The following is a 19,002-nucleotide window of genomic DNA, read 5'->3' on the forward strand; positions in this document are numbered from 1 at the left end:
TGAGTAGTATAGTAGCTCCAGATTTCCATAGAGAGCATGCTTGGTGGGAGGAGGTTCAACAAAAGAGTCTAGACAGCACATTTCATCTGTATTTGAATGCCCTTACTGTTACCAGATTGGAAAATGTTATTTTCTAGAGCTACATTATAAACACAAAATTTTTCCAATACTACAATATTATTTATATATTTTTCAATAAAATATACCAAATCACCAAATTTTAAAGAAAATATGGTTTATTTTAAAATATTTAATGGCTGAGGCATGAACACATGGCAACATAATGAATGCTGAGTATATTAAAATCAATAAATACAATATTTTATCTACACATGCAATAACAAGGCAATGAAAAAAGCCTCTCCGTATGTAACGGTTAGGCGAACAATGAGTTATACCATACATACATTTTCACATTGGATCTTAGATCGAATGACAAAGTACCAACTGTACTACAGTATACCAGTAAATTCTGCAACTATTGAGCACTGTATGGAGTCAGAGACCACAGCAATATCTTATGACAGAGTGCCCTCTTGTGGTGAGTCTACATATGAGTGACAGTGGAAAGCAGAGGGCTTAAAAAGTACTACTTTGAACAATTTCAAGTTCATTTTCACAAGGAGTGGCACTTAAGTTCATGATCAAGGAATTGCAGTCAACGTACATTACAATTTGAAAGAAGTTAAAACGGTATTGAGATCAAGAGAAACAAACCGATGCAGAAATATCATGGCCATTCTTTACAATGACCTTACAAGTATCTACTACTAATATGCAATTTAAACCTGTATTTTAAATGCTTTTGGCTTTAAATCCAACACATTTACAACTAACATTTCTGGAGTGTGAGTCCCCATACAACCTTGGCATATCACTACACATTGTTCAGTTTCTGTTGTGTACCTGAGTCAAGAGGACAATGACAAAAACTCCCTCTGTCCAACCGGGTTTCAAATTCAAAGGAAATAAATGTAATTATTAATATATGAACAGATTCTCAATAATGTGTCAAAGCCACATCCCTGGGGGAAAAAGCCTGCTAATCAAGGTAGGTACAAAGAAAACGCATTAACAAAGTAATTATTTTTTTGCCAACTTACGATGGGGTCATGGTCTGTTTGTAACGTAACAAGAACGTTGTACAAGAGGAAGCAGCAAATCAAGTCTATGAGGTAGTGCCAATTAATTATTTCCTTTCACTAAATATCAAGGAGTGATATATATATATATAACTGTATATGACTTGGATCACTTTGTCTTCTCTGCCCAATCAATATGCTATTGTCTGGAAAATGAATAGTGTGGATGTGAAAAAAATACAGATTAGGCTAGGAAAATTATGATAGGGCACATATACTCCCTTAATTTTAAGTATGACATTAAAAAAAGCACACTGTCACTTTAAAATATACAAGCTATTCACATAATTAACAATAAGGCTTAACCATGAAACCACTACCACTGGTGGAATTAAAACAATTATAAAAATTATAAATTATAAATGTTACGTTAGTTCATCCGTCAATGTTAGCACTACATTGTACATTACTGTACATTCCAAGATTACGTACATGTCAGACTGTTATATATTATAAGACCATCAATAAACCAGGAACTAAAGCAATTTGGAGTTATTCTTATTTTTTTTTTTTAAATCATTACTTCATTTACTACAATACAGTGAAATGTATGACATGGAGCCCTGTAATACTGCAATGCAACTTCAAGATTCACATTCGTTAGCTTTAGCACAAACCACAGAATTAAACGCTTTAGTCTCCACCTGACGTATTTAGCTACAAAATGTATGTACGAGGGGAGGGGAATCATGAGTCAAGTACGCCCCGACGACAGTTACTGCTGCTGCACAATAAGTCTCAAACTATTCCTTGCGAGACATTGCAGCTTAAGAACACAGTGTAAAGCTAGGCTTACTCTACGCTGTACCCAGAAACAAGGAAATGCTTAGATCCACACAATAAGACTGGAGGCAAGCGCAAACGACCATGCGAGGTTCAAAGGCTTGGCCGTACACAGGCCACATGACGCATTCTCCCTCTCTTTAGATTCTCTCACTAGATGCCTGTGCATGGGACCAAGGTGAGCCCTCCTCCCCTTACAATATACAGCACTTCCAGACCTGTCAAAACTAGCGCAGCAGAAATGCTATCCATTATGGCACAAAGGGTAAAGGATATAGGGTGTGGTGTTGCAGCTGCTACGTGAGGATGTGGGCCGTGGAGGGGATGGAAACAAACTCGCGCAGGATGTTCTTGGCCGTCTCCAGGTTGTTCTGGGCGATCATCAGCGCCTTCTGGATGTCCTGGAACGAATAGCCCTGGCTCATCAGACGCTCTATCTCCCCGTTGATGGGTAGTTCCGCACCAGGAATTGGAGAGGGCCCTCCGGATGCTCCTCTGGAGCCCGCTGATGGATTGGCAGCAGCGGGCAGGGCCTCTGGGGTGAGGGGGCGGGGCTGCCGGTCTGAGTTGACCCGGCGGGGGAGGGGCTTAGGGGGGCGCTCGGGGTCCTGACCTGGTGCAAACATAGCTGAGAGAGGAAAGAGAGGAGAGAGATGGTGTTTGATAACTATAACTCTGTTAACATAAAGCAAGAGAGTGAAAGGACTGAAAACACTAATGCTAAGCTACATACAGGGATCCATGGTAGACAGGCTGTCCATGGAGAGGCACCTGAAGGCGGCCGAGGTGCCGGTGACATCAGAGAGGGTGCGCCTGGCGGGGGTCGGGGGAGCCTGGGGTCGGGGGTAGTCATAATCACACACATCCTTTGCCTCAATCTCCTCTACTGCGAGGTGCAGGGGAACCGCAGGGGGAGGAATGAGGTAGTCTGGATGGAAACCAGAGAATTCAAGGGATAAAAAAAAGATGAAGTGATTTTAATACCCCAAATACAGAATATACATTTTCTATGCATGATAACTGGCTTAACAGATAACCTGATCAATGGTGGGGATCAAAATGAACTGTTATCCAATCGTGGCCACATTCATTGCGATAGTAGGTTTCTGGGCAGGTATAGAGTAGCATTTTTTTTAAATTGTGATTCAAGCCCAAGTTAGATGATGGTTTTCTGATTGTACAAAGGTATGACTCATGTAACTTGATGTGCAATCAGAAAGATGAGAATTGAGATCCTTAATTTATCTCTATGTACCGGACTCTGGGGGCTGCTGTGGCAGGGCGGGCAGAGGCTCAGCAGCACTAGCCTGGGCCTTGATGTTACACATGGACTCATACACCTGAGGGTCCTCACAGTCCACATCACACACCACAGTTCTAGGAGAGAAGGAAGGTGAGAAAGAGGCAGGGATGGAGAAACAGAGAGGGAGAGATGGCGGGCAGAGGGAGGGGCATCAGAAAAACAGTAGTCATGACCCTGTACTGATTTTAGAGATTTAAACCATTCAGGAATTACATACATCTAGGATGGTACAATCATAATCCACTGGGCCACCTCATAGTGACATTCTTGAGTGCTCACCGTGAGTCGTGGTTAGTGGTTTGGGGCGGTGGTGGCACGACAGCCCCCGCCATGGCCCAGGAGGGTCCTCCTGAAGGGAGAGAGGTGGGGCTCATGTACTCGTTCTCCTCGTCACTCCCAGAAGACTTCTCACCAGTAGCCGCCCGTTGAGGTGTCCTAACAGACAGATACACAGACAGACACTGAGGCAGGTAATACATATGACGCTTTGAATTGCTGATCAATCATACCATGAGTCACAAACAAGAAATATAGCCAATCAGTTTTAGTTTAATCAGTTTATTAAGTACACCACCCGGTTCACGAAAATGGTTTGCTCCTACACAGTGGTCACGTGGCCTGCTATATAAAGCAGGCAGACAGGCATCAAGGCATACAGTTACTGTTCGACAACATTAGAATGTGCAAAACGAGTGACCTAAGCAACTGAGCTTTAGTATGCTCGTCGGTGCCAGGCGCGCAGGTTCCAGTATCTCAGAAACTGATTTTCACGCACATCAGTGTCTAGGGTTTACAGAGAATGGTGCAACAAACAAAAAACATCCAGTCAGCGGCAGTCCTGTGGGTGAAAACAGATCATTGATGAGAGGTCGAAAGAGAATGGCAAGAATCTTGCAAGCTAACAAGCGTGCCACAAACCTACAAATAATGGCGCAGTATAACAGTGGTGTGCAGAACGGCATCTCGGAATGCACAACTCATCGATCTTTGTCTTGGATGGACTATTGCACCAGACGACCACACTGAGTTCCACTCCTGTCAGCTAAAACCAAGAAGACCCGGCATCAGTGAGGCCTCCCGAGTGGCACAGTGGTCTAAGGCTGGGGGATGGGACACATGGGGCGGCACATGCTGTGCCACTAGAGATTCTGGGTTCGAGTACAGGCTCTGTCGAAGCCGGCTGCGACCGGGAGACACATGGGGCGGCACACAATTGGCCCATCGTCGTCCGGGTTAGGGGAGGGTTTGACCGGGAGAGATTTCCTTGTCCCATCCCGCACTAGCGACTCCTGTGGCGGGCCGGCCGCAGCGCACGCTGAAACGATCGCCAGGTGTACGGTGTTTCCGCCGACACATTGGTGCAGCTGGCTTCCGGGTTAAGTGGGCATTGCGTCAAGAAGCGGTGCGGCTTGGTTGGGTAAAGTTTCGGAGGACGCATGGCTCTCAACCTCTCCCGAGTCCGTACGGGAGCTGCAGCGATGAAACAAGACTAACTACCAATTGGATAGCACGAAATTGGGGAGAAAAAAGGGCCAAAAAAACAAGGACTGGAAACACATTTCCTGGTCCGACAAATCCTGGTTCATGTTCCATCATGCTGATGGCAGAGTCATGATTTGGCGTAAGCAGCATGAGTCCGTAGCCCCATCCTGCCTGGTAGCAGTGGTGTACTGGTGTGGGGAATGTTTTCCTGGGACCTGAGCGACTAATCAAAATTGAACATCTACATTACATCCACACATATTTTATCCATATCTATACAAATGCCATACCTGATTGCCAAGGAGTAGATAGCGTTGGTCGCTGCCAGCGGCTTTGCTCTGGGGATGCAGTCACTGTCACTGGGCCCGTTGGTCTGTGGCAGGGCCTTGGCAACAGGCCGGGGAACCATGTAGTTAGAGGCCCAGTTGGGCTCCGGAGGGGTGCATGGCAGGGGTCTCCTCTGGAGCCGGCCCTCTGTGGGTGCAAGGGGAGAGGGACGCTCGGGTGGGGGAGGTGGGGGTAACTCTCGCAGGGCAGGAGGGAGAGGCAAAGGTTTGTCTCTGTGGAGGGCTGTAATCTGGGGAGAGCAGACATTAATATGACTGGATGCAATTTATAATTGTAAATTCATTGCAAGTCGTTCTGGATTAGAGTGTCTGCTAAATTAGTCAAATGTAAATGTCCCATGACATGCATGGTCACACACCATTATATACATAAGAAAGCTTGAATTCGATTAAGAGATTGATGGATTAGGTCCTCCACTTGCCTTGGGTGTGGCTCCTTGGCCCAGGGCCCCTGGGGAGCTGGGGGGCCTCTGCGGCACCAGGTCCAGCCGGGGGGGCACGGGGGGCAGTGGCGTCACAGGGGAGGGTGGGCGCTCTACCTGAAAACACAAAGGGGAGACATTAAAACAAACTCGAGGTCAGACTGTTTCTACAACTTATAGATGGAGGAGCTGTTTTTTTGTTGTTGTTGATTTACTGGGTGGTGTATCTGATTGGCGAATTCTGAAAACGGCCAAGTATTTTATAGATTGCCTTTTCACTTTGAGCACATAAGGAAACAATTATGTTGTGAGATGGTGTGTGTAGGAGAAAGAGAGAGAACATGACAAAGTCTGACTGATTCCAGATGGTGGCTGGGGGTGAGGAAGTCTTGCCTTGGTGCAGGCCAGCCTGCTCATGTTGAGGTGGGGGTCCTCCAGGCGCTCGTCATCGTCCTCGTCGTTGCTCGGGGAGACTGACAGGGAGCCCCCTCCCTCCGCCCCGTAGGGCCCCTGGAAGCTGGCGAAGGAGGCCCCGCTGCCGTTGTTCTTGGGGCGGAAGGGGTCCACCACGATGGGCTCCGTGCCTTTAATCTCACAGCGGCAGAACGGACAGCCCTGTCCCTCCGACTCCTAAAGAGAAAAAAAGAAAGGCGAGGAACAGGGGAGAATAACAGTACAGGACCAAAATAGACTAAATCTAGATCAAATGTATAAAATCCGTGAGTGAAACAATAGACGCTCTTTCAGGGTGAAGCAACTCTGGGACCTACCTGCCAGGCAGTGAGACAGGAGGTGCACATGAGGTGGCTACAGGGCTCGATCTTCACGTCCTTGTCATTCTCGGCACATATCTTACACAGCTGGAATGTGGAGCCCATCTCACAGTAGAGCTCGTACTGCTCCTGTAACACAGAGAAGAGAAAGGAGACAACAGAAATGTCAGAATATCTCAGTGCATGCATACTACAATTGAACAAATATTTCCTTTTCTGATTTTAGGAAACATCCATCTAAAACAGACAGCATTCTGACTTGAGAAAGACGGACATAAATCGGAATAACTATACAAATTTACATTTAGGGCGTTGTAAGCTATGGAAAATTACAGTAAGCAAACTTGAGTCACAAAAGTGAATCTGAAGTCTGAATTACGACCTGTACTTTGTGGACGTTTCTGACCTGTGTGACTTTGATGTGGTCCTGTGGGGAGGGCTCACACAGCCCTGTGAGGTCTGGGTTCTGGGTCCGGCCGTCTGGGAACAGGTAGCTGGACAGAGAAAGCAACAAACCAAAACATTTCAATGGCCAGTTGAAGCCACAGGCTGTATGATTTCCTGTTATTTCAACTAATGTGCAATTCTGTGGTGACTTTAGTTTAGTCATAGAAACTGATTTCAACCATTTTCAGAGGAAACTTCATAACAGATTCAGCAAACGCCTTGACTGAACCAGAGAAGGTAGTAGTTGGTCATTCTTTCATCTTGGCTATGTCATGGTACTCACAATCCCTCCCTGTATCCGTCAATGAGGGCCTGGAAGAGGGGCTTGTTGTGGGGGATGGTCTGCAGAATGTTCCCATCTGCAGTGACGTAGCCAATGGCCCACTGGCCCAGCCGAGTGCAGCTCAGTCTAAAGATATAACTGGGACAGAGTGTGGTGTGTGAGGGCCGGCCGTAATTTGCAAACCAGTTGTACATGTAGAATGATCCCTGAAATACAGCACGCCGAATGAACGGCAGACGAACGGTAGATCCAGAAGGCGAGGTCAGTACAGCTGCCTCAAAGCTGGGACCGAGAGACTGAAAAACAGCTTCTATCAAGGCCATCAGACTGTTAAATAGCCATCACTAGCACATTAGAGGCTGCTGCCCTATATACATAGACTTGAAATCACTGGCCACTTTAATCATGTTCACATATTCTGCATTACTCATCTCATATGTATATAGTGAATTCTATTCTACTGAATCTTAGTCTACGCCGCTCTGACATTACTCGTCTAAATATTTACACTACCGTTCAAAAGTTTGGCGCCACTTAGAAATGTCCTAACATCAAATTGATCAGAAATAGTGTAGACATTGTTAATGTTGTAAATGACTATTGTAGCTGGAAACGTCAGATTTTTTATGGAATATCTACATAGGCCCATTATCAGCAACCATCACTCCTGTGTTCCAATGGCACTTTGTGTTAGGTAATCCAAGTTTATAATTTTAAAAGGCTAATTGATCATTATAAAACCTTATGCAATTATGTTAAAAAAGCTGAAAACTGTTGTTCTGATTAAAGAAGCAATAAAAAAAATTTTTTTTAAATGGCCTTTAGACTTGTTGAGTATCTGGAGCATCAGCATTTGTGGGTTCGATTACAGGCTCAAAATGGTCAGAAACAAAGAACTTTCTTCTGAAACTCGTCAGTCTATTCTTGTTCTGAGAAATGAAGGCTATTCCATGCAAGAAATTGCCAAGAAACTGAAGATCTCATACAACGCTGTGTACTACTCCCTTCACAGAACAGTGCAAATTGTCTCTAACCAGAGTAGAAAGAGTGGGAGGCCCCGGTGCACAACTGATACAACGGGTACTATTTAATGAAGCTGCCAGTTGAGGACTTGTGAGGAGTCTGTTTCTCAAACTAGACACTAATGTACTTGTCCTCTTGCTCAGTTGTGCACCGGGGCCTCCCACTCCTCTTTCAATTCTGGTTAGAGCCAGTTTGCACTGTTCTGTGAAGGGGGTAGTACACAGCGTTGTATGAGATCTTCAGTTTCTTGGCAATTTCTAGCATTGAATAGCCTATTTATTTATTTTATCAGCCGTTTCCAGCTACAATAGTAATTTACAACATTAACAATGTCTACATTGTATTTCTGATCAATTTTATGTTATTTTAAATGGACAAAAAACAAGGACACTTCTAAGTGACCCAAAACTTTTGAACGGTAGTGTAAATATTCTTAATTCCATTCCTTTAGATTTCTGTGTAGTTTGTGTATTGCTGTGAAATTTTTAGATTTTACTTGTTAGATATAACTGCACTGCTGGAGCTATAAACACAAGCATTTCGCTACACCCGCAATAACATCTGCTAAACATGTGTAAGTGACCAATAAAATTGGATTTGAGATTAACATTCAGTGCGGTGTGTGTGGTCAATAAGGGGAGTTGTGAGTGTACATGATGTATTTGGATGGTCTGTGTGCCTCACTGTTTGTGTGTTAGTGTGTATCGAAGTGCATGCAAGTGTGTGTGTGTCTTACCTGCCAGGCTTGTGGATGAACCTCTGAAGCCGGGCCTTGACCTCGTCGTAGGTGAGGAAGGCCATGTACCCAGAGTGTGTGACAGCCAGACTGTTCCAGTTTCTCAGGAGAGATGACCACGGCTGCACAATACAACACACAAACCACGGTCAAAACCCTGACAACAAATCATAATCCTAGTTGATAATTTAAAAAAACAAGTGTTCCCACTGGGATTCTCTGCCTCTGACCCGATTACGGGGAATAAGTCACTGGCTTACTAGTGCTCTTCCATAACGTCCCTAGGAGAGCAGCATCACGTCGTGGCAGGCTTTTTTCGCAATACTCGACTTGAGTGGGTTGAGTCACTGATGTGATCTTCCTGTCCGTCTTTGCACCCCCTCAGGCTCGTGCGGTGGAGGAGATCTTTGTGGGTAGTAAGTTGGTGGTAGGGCTGTTACAGTGACCGTATTACCATCACACCGACTGTCACGAGTCATGAGTTCAAATTCCACGTGACCGTTTAGTCACAGTATTTAGGCTTCTCCAAGCTCTGATGTTCATTAGTAGCCTACCTAACTTGTTAACTGCCTGGTACTCAACATTCTATTGTCCCTCTAATCACTCTGACATCAATGCAAATGTAATCAAAAATCTAATCAAACACTTGATGAGAGCCAATGAGCTCATGTTGCGCAACATTTCTATATGCTTTGCAATTGCGTGAAAACAGAGTGATGGCATCTATTAAAAAGAGGACGATCCCATCAGCTTTCTATAGGCTTGGCCTACTATATTTATTTCTCAGCTTTACTAATGTTAAGCACATTGCTTCCCTTTACAACAGGAGTATAGCCTACCTGACTGGCATGAAAATTAACCACGTGAAAAGCATCCTCCATTCGTTATTTAAGTGCATAGGTGACAGATATTTTTTCCTGCTGCCCCTGTTGAGACAGGCGCATGATAATGGTCCATTCCAAATCAAAACAAATTCAACACATATTATTCAGTATATGTAAAGACAAGATTAAATCAAGAAAAGTCTGATGGGTGACAATAGCCTATAACTTTTGACAGTTGAAGTCGGAAGTTTACAAACACCTTAGCCAAATACATTTAAACTCAGTTTCACAATTCCTGACATTTAATCTTAGTAAAAATTCCCTGTCTTAGGTCAGTTAGGATCACCACCATATTTTAAGAATGTGAAATGTCAGAATAATAGTAGAGAGAATGATTTATTTCAGCTTTTATTTCTTTCATCACATTCCCAGTGGGTCAGAAGTTCACATACACTCAATTAGTATTTGGTAGCATTGCCTTTAAATTGTTGAACTTGGGTCAAACGTTTCGGGTAGCCTTCTACAATAAGTTGGGTGAATTTTGGCCCATTCCTCCATGACAGAGCTGGTGTAACTGAGTCAGGTTTCTAGGCCTCCTTGCTCGAACACACTTTTTCAGTTCTGCCCACAAATTTTCCATAGGATTCAGGGCTTTGTGGTCAGGGCTTTGTGATGGCCACTGCAATACCTTGACTTTGTTGTCCTTAAGGTATTTTGCCACAACTTTGGAAGTATGCTTGGGGTCATTGTTCATTTGGAAGACCCATTTGCATCCAAGCTTTAACTTCCTGACTGATGTCTTGAGATGTTGCTTCAAAATATCCACATAATTTTCCTGCCTCGATGCCATCTATTTTGTGAAGTGCACCAGACCCTCCTGCAGCAAAGCACCCCCACAACATGATGCTGCCACCCCTGTGCTTCACGGTTGGGGTGGTGTTCTTCAGCTTGCAAGCATCCCCCTTTTTCCTCCAAACATAACAATGGTCATTATGGCCAAACAGTTCTATTTTTGTTTCATCAGACATTTCTCCAAAAAGTACGATCTTTGTCCCCATGTGCAGTTGCAAACAGTAGTCTGGCTTTTTTATGGTGGTTTTGGAGCAGTGGCTTCTTTCTTGCTGAGTGGCCTTTCAGGTTATGTCGATATAGGACTCGTTTTACTGTGGATATAGATATTTTGTACCTGTTTCCTCCAGGATCTTCACATGGTCCTTTGCTGTAGTTCTGGGATTGATTTGCACTTTTCGCACCAAAGTACATTAATCTCTATCAGACAGAACATGTCTCCTTTCTGAGCGGTATGACAGCTGCATGGTCCCATGGTGTTTATACTTGCGTACTATTGTTTGTACAGATGAACGTGGTACCTTCAGGCATTTGGAAATTGCTCCCAAGGATGAACCAGACTTGGAGGTCTACAATCTTTTTATTTCTGAGGTCTTGGCTGATTTCCCCATGATGTCAAGCAAAGAGGCACTGAGTTTGAAGGTAGGCCTTGAAATACATCCACAGGTACACCTCCAATTGACTCAAATTATGTCAACTAGCCTATCAAATTGCTTCTAAAGCCATTACCTAATTTTCTGGAATTTTCCAAGCTGTTTAAAATGCACAGTCAATTTAGTGTAAGGCACAATCAACTTCTGACCCACTGGAATTGTGATACAGTGAATTATAAGTGAAATAATCTGCCTGTAAACAATTGTTGGTAAAATTACTTGTGTCATACACAAAGTAGATGTCCTAACAGACTTGCCAAAAATATAGTTTAACAAGAAATTTGTGGAGAGGTTGAAAAACGAGTTAATGACTCCAACCTAAGTGTATGCAAACTTCCGACTTCAACTGTATATATTATGATGCCCAGCTAAAGGCAATTAGCGCATTATTTTTTTGCAACTTTTTAAACTTATAGCTCATGTAGCCTAGCTCATAGGCCTATATGTTTCGATAATGTTTGTATCACAACTAAAGTGGCCAAATAACTTCTTAAAATAAAGCACATTAATCTGCTTTACAAAGGGTGTAGAACCTAAATGGCATACATACGCAGTGCTTGAGTTACAAGTTTGGAGAAGATCATTTTCACCATAAAAATGCACCTTTATAATAAAAGCAATAGATGCATATTCGCATTTGTGGTCACTTGAGAATGGTATTTTCCTGCTAATGGAACGTTAGCGCTTATAGCCTACTGACGTGTGCGCATTGCTGCGCTTATAATGTGAAGAAATAGCCTAATCGTTTATCTTAAAATGTTGATAAACTTTGTCATCTGTTGCGTCAGGCTCATTGCTTAAAACAGGTTTTTTGATGCTAGTGGTTGTATTAATTTGGGCTCTATCGCATCACACAACTGTCCCAGATAATATTTGGAATATTTATTTATTGCACAAAATAGAGTAGATCAACTTTTGTACTATGGGGTATAGTAGATTAATATAGGCTAATGCTTTTGGTGTTCGTTAGGCCTAATCATCTTGTTGGCTGACGAAAATTAAATGTGGACAGTTCTTCCAATATCTTCAATATGCGCTTCGGAATTAGATAAGGACGCACCCCGATGTGTCTGTCTTCCCTTGTAGCCTGTGAGAAAGACCCGATCACGTGACGGAGAGGTGCTTCTGCAGGCAGCTGGGAGAAGCAAATTATATTTATTATATTCAGCCTAAGGGCACGGGCTGCAAAAGGCACCGATTTTTTTAGGGGGCATTAAGGCCACACAAAGGGGATGAAGCCGGAAAATTCGAGGCATTATCAAGTGCTTGTCAAATTGTGAGTGAGAGAGTGATTAAGTGTGTACAGCCTGCGCAACAACAAAAAAAGTAGAGCTCATGCCTTTCATGCAACATTTTTCAAATCACCATCAGTCACATCATGCAGCCTTAGAAACTATTAAAAATCTAAACATATAGCCCAACATTTGTATCACAACTAAAGTTACATAAATAACAGAATAGCCGCATGTGCGCACTCCCTCAAATAATGGAGAAAATATCCTTTCTATTTTATTCAGCTATGTTCAATTGTATTCTTTATACTATAAAATAATGCCACAGAATTCTAAGCAAATATTGTCTGCTAAATGAACTAGTGTAGCCCACAGGCATATGGCATAGCCAGATCAGGGCCTAACATAAGGACAACTCAGAGTACCGTATGCTATTCCGTTCTTCTGAAATAGACTATATTTTCTTCATATCATGTTTCTTTAGACCCGTTTAAAATAAATAATGGATTTATTGTGATGGTGAAGGCTATATTACATGGATTTATTAGACTTTAAAATGTAGATGATCCAAAGGCCTGCATCAGTGACTTGTAGGCTATGCTTGGAAGCCAGGAGATGCTAAATGTGTTTATGTAAATTAAAGGTCAATTACCATGAGACCGGCAGTTATTTGCTTGACAATCACCGGCTGACAAAATGTCATGACCACCAGCCCTGGTCTGTTGATATCCCACTAGTGGTGTGGGGGCTGTGCTTTGGCAAATTAGGTGGGGTTATATCCTGCCTGGTTGGCTCTGTCCATGGGTATCGTCGGAGTATCTATTCTGCAATAGTCTATGTGCCGGGGAGCTAGGGTCAGTCTGTCCTATCTGGTGAAATTCTCCTGTCTTATCTGGTGTCCTGTGTGAACTTAAGTATGCTCTCTCCAATTTTCCCATATTTCTCTCCCCTCCTGAAGGACCTGAGCCCTAGGACCATCTGGCCGGATGACTCCCGTCTGCCCCCGGCCCCAGTCCACCTGTTCGTGCTGCTGATCCAGTTTATGCTGTTTCGCCTGTGTCTATGGAACCCTGACCTGTTCACCAGACAAGCTATCTTGTCCCAGACCCTCTCCCTCCCTCCCACACCTGCTGTCTCGACCTCTGAATGTTCAGCTATGAAAATTCAACTGACATTTACTCCTGAGGTGCTGACATGTTGCACCCTCTACAACCACTGATTATTATTTGACCCTGCTGGTCCTCTATGAACATCTTGAAGAACAATCTGGCCTTAGTGGCGTTGTACTCTTATAATCTCCACCCGGCACAGCCAGAAGAGGACTGGCCACACCTCAGAGCCTGGTTCCTCTCTTGGTTTCTTCCTAGGTTCCTCCCTTTCTAGGGAGTTATCCTAGCTACTGTGCTTCTACATCGCTTGCTTTTTGGGTTTTAGGCTGGGTTCTGTATAAGCGCTTTATGACATCTGATGATGTAAAAACAGCTTTATAAATACATTTGATTTTGTTCTTCACCTGATATTTACTACAACTGTGGTCACCTATCATGGTCTGGAGAGCTACAGGGCGTGCATGATTTTGTTCCAGCCCAGCTCTAAATCCCCTCAATGTCTTGATGATTAATTGATTATCATATTCAAGCTGATGCGTTAGTGGTGGGCTGCAACAAAAGCCAGCATACCCAGTAGATCTCCAGGGCCACTGGCTGGTAACCACTGCTGCACTACAAACTACATTGGTTAAACATTTACAGGCATCTCCAGTTCAAATCTCAAGGCTAATTTGAGGAAGTCATTTTGGTTTCAGTCTGCCCGGAGTCAGGCTGTGGAAACACTTGTGGCCTCTGTGCACACACAGTCGAGGGAACTACTGTAAAGGCCACGCACAGTCAGGATACGTTCAATAGAACACGTACTGACTGAACTTTAACCACCCCACCCTAAATAATGATAGAGCAGCTGTTTCTACCTTTGTACTCACATGTCCTTATGGCCTAAAAAAAGGTACCCATGGTTGAAATTAACCACCCACACAGTGGTGTCACAGGCCTTTCCTTAGCCACCTCCAACAGTTTTGTTAACTTCTACAGTGAACTTTCTACACAGCAATTGAGCTCTGTATAGATTTGGCACCCCAGAGAGAAAACAACTTTGTGACTGTAGAAGGTAATAAAGTTACCGTTGTGCTTAAAGCTAGAATCCTTAGTTGCTACATCCATTTTTGGAAACGTCCAATGGCAGAGACGCAAGTTGCTTAGGGTGGTTACTTAATTATGCATACAATGACTCGATGACCATGTCAAAGTAAGTGGTCCTGAATGCACTTACTATAAGTCACTTTGTATTCATTTAGCAGACGCTCTCATCCAAAGTAATATGATAGTGAGTGATTCAGGAAAGGAACGGGGAGCAGTGACAGCACATTCCCTATATATTGGTGGTGGAATGGGTGCAAAACTATTTTGGTAGTGGATGAGTTGAGTTTCCCCCAATCAATCTAAAGTGTTTTAGGCACCTGGAAAAGCGTTATACAAACGCATCCATCACCATCATTACTTGAGTTTGAGAAACGTAAATGCAAACGCATGCAAATCATTACCTGGAAGAGCCTGGTGAAGATGTCAAACTCGAAGACGGAGATGTAGTCGTTGCAGGTGAGGTCGATGGTAGACTTGAGAGCCATGGCTTCCAGGCCTGAGCTGATGGGGTGGAACTCATGAAGAGACTGGCGGAACGTCCTCCATGGAACAATGGTCCTACAGAGGGGAAAGCGTTTAGTGATACAAATGTAGTAATTATCCCCAGGCATGTTTTGGTTAAGCGTTTAAGTTTAATTTTAAGGACATTTTATATAATAGATGAGCCAACAAAAAAAACTCACTTATCACCAAAAGACCTTCTCCAGAACTCAGCGGCGTCAGCTTTGGTGATGCGGAAGTTGTCTCCTTGGAACAGACCATTGGGAAAGATGGCTTTTAGCTCAGCCAGCATGTGGCTGAATATCAGCGACAGCTTGGTCAGGTTTCGCCTATGGAGAAAAGGTATCTTATATCTCATCTTAGCAAATCAGGTCCTCAAACAAACCTCATATATCCCTGAGGTTGACTAATGGTAATGCATTCTCTTGACTTTGGCACCCCCTGGTCAAACATTTAGGCTAGGTAGTATAAGCCTAGCCGCTTAGGATTGGATACTAAATTCACATTAGTCTACTAAAGCAATGTCTTTGAGTGGGGAGTGGTATGCAATACCAACTGGAGTATTCACTACAGGCGATCAAAGGGAAAGTGCAATAGAGAAGCAATTGCGTTTGATTCAATTACATTCATCTTACTTGCTCACCCATTCAGTTGTAAGAAAGTGTGATGAGGTTCTTAGAAGTGTAATCTGTGTGGTGGTATATGCTGGAGTCAGCCTGGTGGGTTTATCTTTAGACCACATAAGTTTACACAGGGGCTATACATTTATTTTTTTTAACATTCCTCCGAATACTTGTTTAGAAGATGTTCACCTTAATAAAAAAAACTATTTTTCCGACCAAACTATTTCATGTTGTATACAAGTACTAGCACGTCCGTTTTCTATAATGGCTCATGCACTTGTGCTACTTGTGAGTAAGAATAATCAATAGCATCATTGCTTTCACAGAACTAGAATGAGATTACAGTTCTATGATTGCTTCACTGAAACCTAAAGTAAACAGGATGCGTTTCAGCTTAGTAGTGTATTTTTGATTAAAAGAGGAAATACACCCTAAACAGATCTGCTCATCATTTAGCCTAGTGGTTCTTGCATCACTCAGCTTTACAGAACGTTAGCTGCACCTATATAACGAAAAATGTCCAATTCCTATTTTCTAGTATTTTTTTGTGTGTAAATGGCTACAAATCGTTGCAAATAACACAACATGTGCTTTATTCATAGGACATTGGATTGAGGTGTGGGGTAGTTTCTTGGAAGAAATTCAAAACACTGATCACACAGCATTTCCCACTACGGCATTCCTATTTTGAAGCTTCACTCAAGAGTAGGTTAACACTGCTGAGACATGCATAAATGCTCTTATACCTCCCCGCAAGTGGTCGAAATCACTTGAGAAACTCTTTGAAAATAAGACATACCAGTCACCTTGATAACGAGAAACGAAACCTTTGATAGGAACTAGGCCTACTATTCAAGTTTGGTTCTAGCCTTAAAACTGAACAACAACAAGTTGGCTAAAGCAGAAACAGACTGGCACCCAGCAGGCTCAATATCCTCCGACATTTTACCTGGGCTGAGAGTTCTCCTCGTACATGCGCTCCTTTGCCTCCTTGAACAAGCTCATGGTCTGCTTGATCTTATTGGTCAGGTTCTCCATCACCACCCGGAAGTACTCGTTCTCCCCGAGAATCTCCATCTTGCCCTCGTAGCGGGACAGGATGGTGCGGAGGTGCTGGTAGGTGTCTGGCAGCAGGTCCAGGATGTAGGGGGGGCTGTTCTTCAGGGCCACCTTAGGGTTCTGGCAGAGACGTACCACCTGCGTGGGAAAGGGAGGATGAGACGAGGTCAGAGGAACCTGGACGTGTTTCTCCAACGTGCATCTGTGTGAAATTAAACTTCTTTTTTTTTACAGTCTGGTTGATGTTTATATTTCAGCTGGTTCACCCAACCAGGCCTAGCCAGTACCTTGTTCGTACACCAAGTAGTCCTTATCATCTTTGTTTATAAGCGCTTCGCTAAACCTGTGATAACAGCTGCAAAATAAGTGTACCCAACCATTAAAATTTGATTTGTAGAAAATATAGTTGATATTTTTACCACACCAGCAGTAGGAAAGGAAACACACCATTTTGAAGGCCTATCATTTCTTTTAGTTGTGTCAAATGTAAAATACATGTGAAAATAATACCTTTTAGGCCTACTTGATATTGTTGTAATATCTGAATAGGCCATTTGACACATGGAACTGGTACGCTTGTGTTCATTCAAACTGGAGTGAGTGAGCAAAAGAGGAAGGATGTAATAACCACCTGATGGTTAGTTCATCAGACTTTGAAAACAGACTTTGTTGTGAAACTGAATAGGCAAGTGTTTTCCTGCCAAAAACAACTTGTACACTCTGCTTAAGTCAAAATTTCCCAATCAGCATAATTGGTAATTGTGGCCATTTGGAGAACAATGTATTGGAGCCCATTGTATAAATTAAAAAATGCCTGAATATGTTACCTTCTTTTTGCCGAATAAATAGTTTTGACTTAGCATGATCAGTCTTGTGGTAATTTCTCACCGCATATGAAAAGCACACTGTCCTATTGTTTTGCTATTGCTACACTATGGACATTTGCAAACCTTGCATTTCATATTTTAAGTATTCTGGCTATTTAAATGGACAATTGCACTACCTATCAAAAGGACTTAACATAAGACCTGAGGAAATTAGATGGCTTGTTACCTACCTTATCCATAAGTTTCCAGCATTTCTCCACCATTTTCTTGTCTACCACCGCAGGTTGGGGAGGCTGGAGAGGCTGGTGATTGGGCTGAAATGCGTCCTTCATCAAGCCGATGAGACCCGCGCCCCTCCTCGGATTTCCTGCCATGCTTCTGTCGCCGGCCGGGGGAGAGCCCCGGGGCTTGGAGGCCGTCAATGAATGACAATTCTGGGCACGTATTTAGTAACAACGGTAGTTGCCTATCTCTATTGTTCTCGAATAAAGACAGTAATAACCACACAAATATCACAAGACGAATTAAAGGATGGTAAGCTTGCTGGCTAGCTGATTTAAAGTCTTCATCTGCCCTCTCCTTTCGTCGGAAAAGACAGGCGTTTGCATAGTTCAACCTCCTGCCTGGTTCTTCAATTTGTGACCCGTCTGTTATATTTGTGGACAGGCTTGGATGAACACAGGGCACACGCAAATACAAAAGCGTATTGATTAAAAAAATAAAAATAATATCGAGCTAAGTATACTGGCTAATTTCTTCAGACTTCTAGCTAAATAGGAGCGTTGCTAGCTTGCTACTATTTGTCTGTTTTCTTCCTATGTTTCAGTTTTTCTCCGCCTGTAGAGCAAATCGGGTAACTTCCGGTTTGGAATGTAGCTTCAAACGTAAAAAAGTATATATATATATATATATATATATATATTTTTTTTTTTAAGTCTTCTTCTATTGTATTATGGAGGTCGCAAACAAACGTTAGAGGTGCATGCCGCCACCTACTGTGTGTCCATCTACTGTTCTGGAGCATTACTTTTCTCAATTAAGATAGTATCAACTCCGGTGTCCTCTCTCTGGCCTCCTTTTGAAAAAGGTCAAAGGTAATCAAGAAGAGGCGGCGAGGAGAGGGAACGTGGACTAAAATGCGCTCCTATGAAATGAGACTGTCCTTCAATCACGCGCCATCAGGCAAATTACGTTTACAGGGTAGAATCCCAAAATAAATGTATAAAGTGATACAAACGAATTTGCAAGACATTTTATACATGAAAGGATACGTAGCATAACGTTTTTAAATGTTTGTATGCTTTTCTCATTCCAGAAAACGATAGCTGATTTAAAGGGGGTGTGGCAGATTTCAAAACTTTTCAGTGAAGGACTCAGGTAGGATACACTTGTGCTTCCTCGCCTAAAGGAGGCAATCGAGGAGTGAATGGCTGTCTTCCATTTGTCTACCAACGAATTGATACACTCTCCGATCACTTATGGGTTTTCGGGTCACAAA

General features: G+C 43.1%; 1 protein-coding gene across 1 annotated transcript; it reads right to left on the reverse strand.

Moving 5' to 3' along the window:
* Positions 1–218: 218 nt before the first annotated feature.
* On the reverse strand, positions 219–18,386 carry LOC139531817 (E3 ubiquitin-protein ligase CBL-like). Its single transcript, XM_071328687.1, has 15 exons — positions 17,735–18,386; positions 16,568–16,815; positions 15,178–15,324; positions 14,896–15,052; positions 8,742–8,863; positions 6,983–7,120; positions 6,659–6,746; positions 6,250–6,381; positions 5,873–6,109; positions 5,480–5,596; positions 5,001–5,287; positions 3,508–3,663; positions 3,181–3,302; positions 2,659–2,853; positions 219–2,553 (listed from the first exon to the last, which is right to left on the reverse strand). The coding sequence occupies exons 1-15, from the start codon at positions 17,876–17,878 to the stop codon at positions 2,222–2,224; spliced, it is 2,622 nt and encodes an 873-aa protein (XP_071184788.1). The 5' UTR covers positions 17,879–18,386; the 3' UTR covers positions 219–2,221.
* Positions 18,387–19,002: the final 616 nt, after the last annotated feature.

This window comes from Salvelinus alpinus, chromosome 1 (assembly GCF_045679555.1).
Source record: "Salvelinus alpinus chromosome 1, SLU_Salpinus.1, whole genome shotgun sequence".
Lineage (NCBI taxonomy): Eukaryota > Metazoa > Chordata > Actinopteri > Salmoniformes > Salmonidae > Salvelinus > Salvelinus alpinus.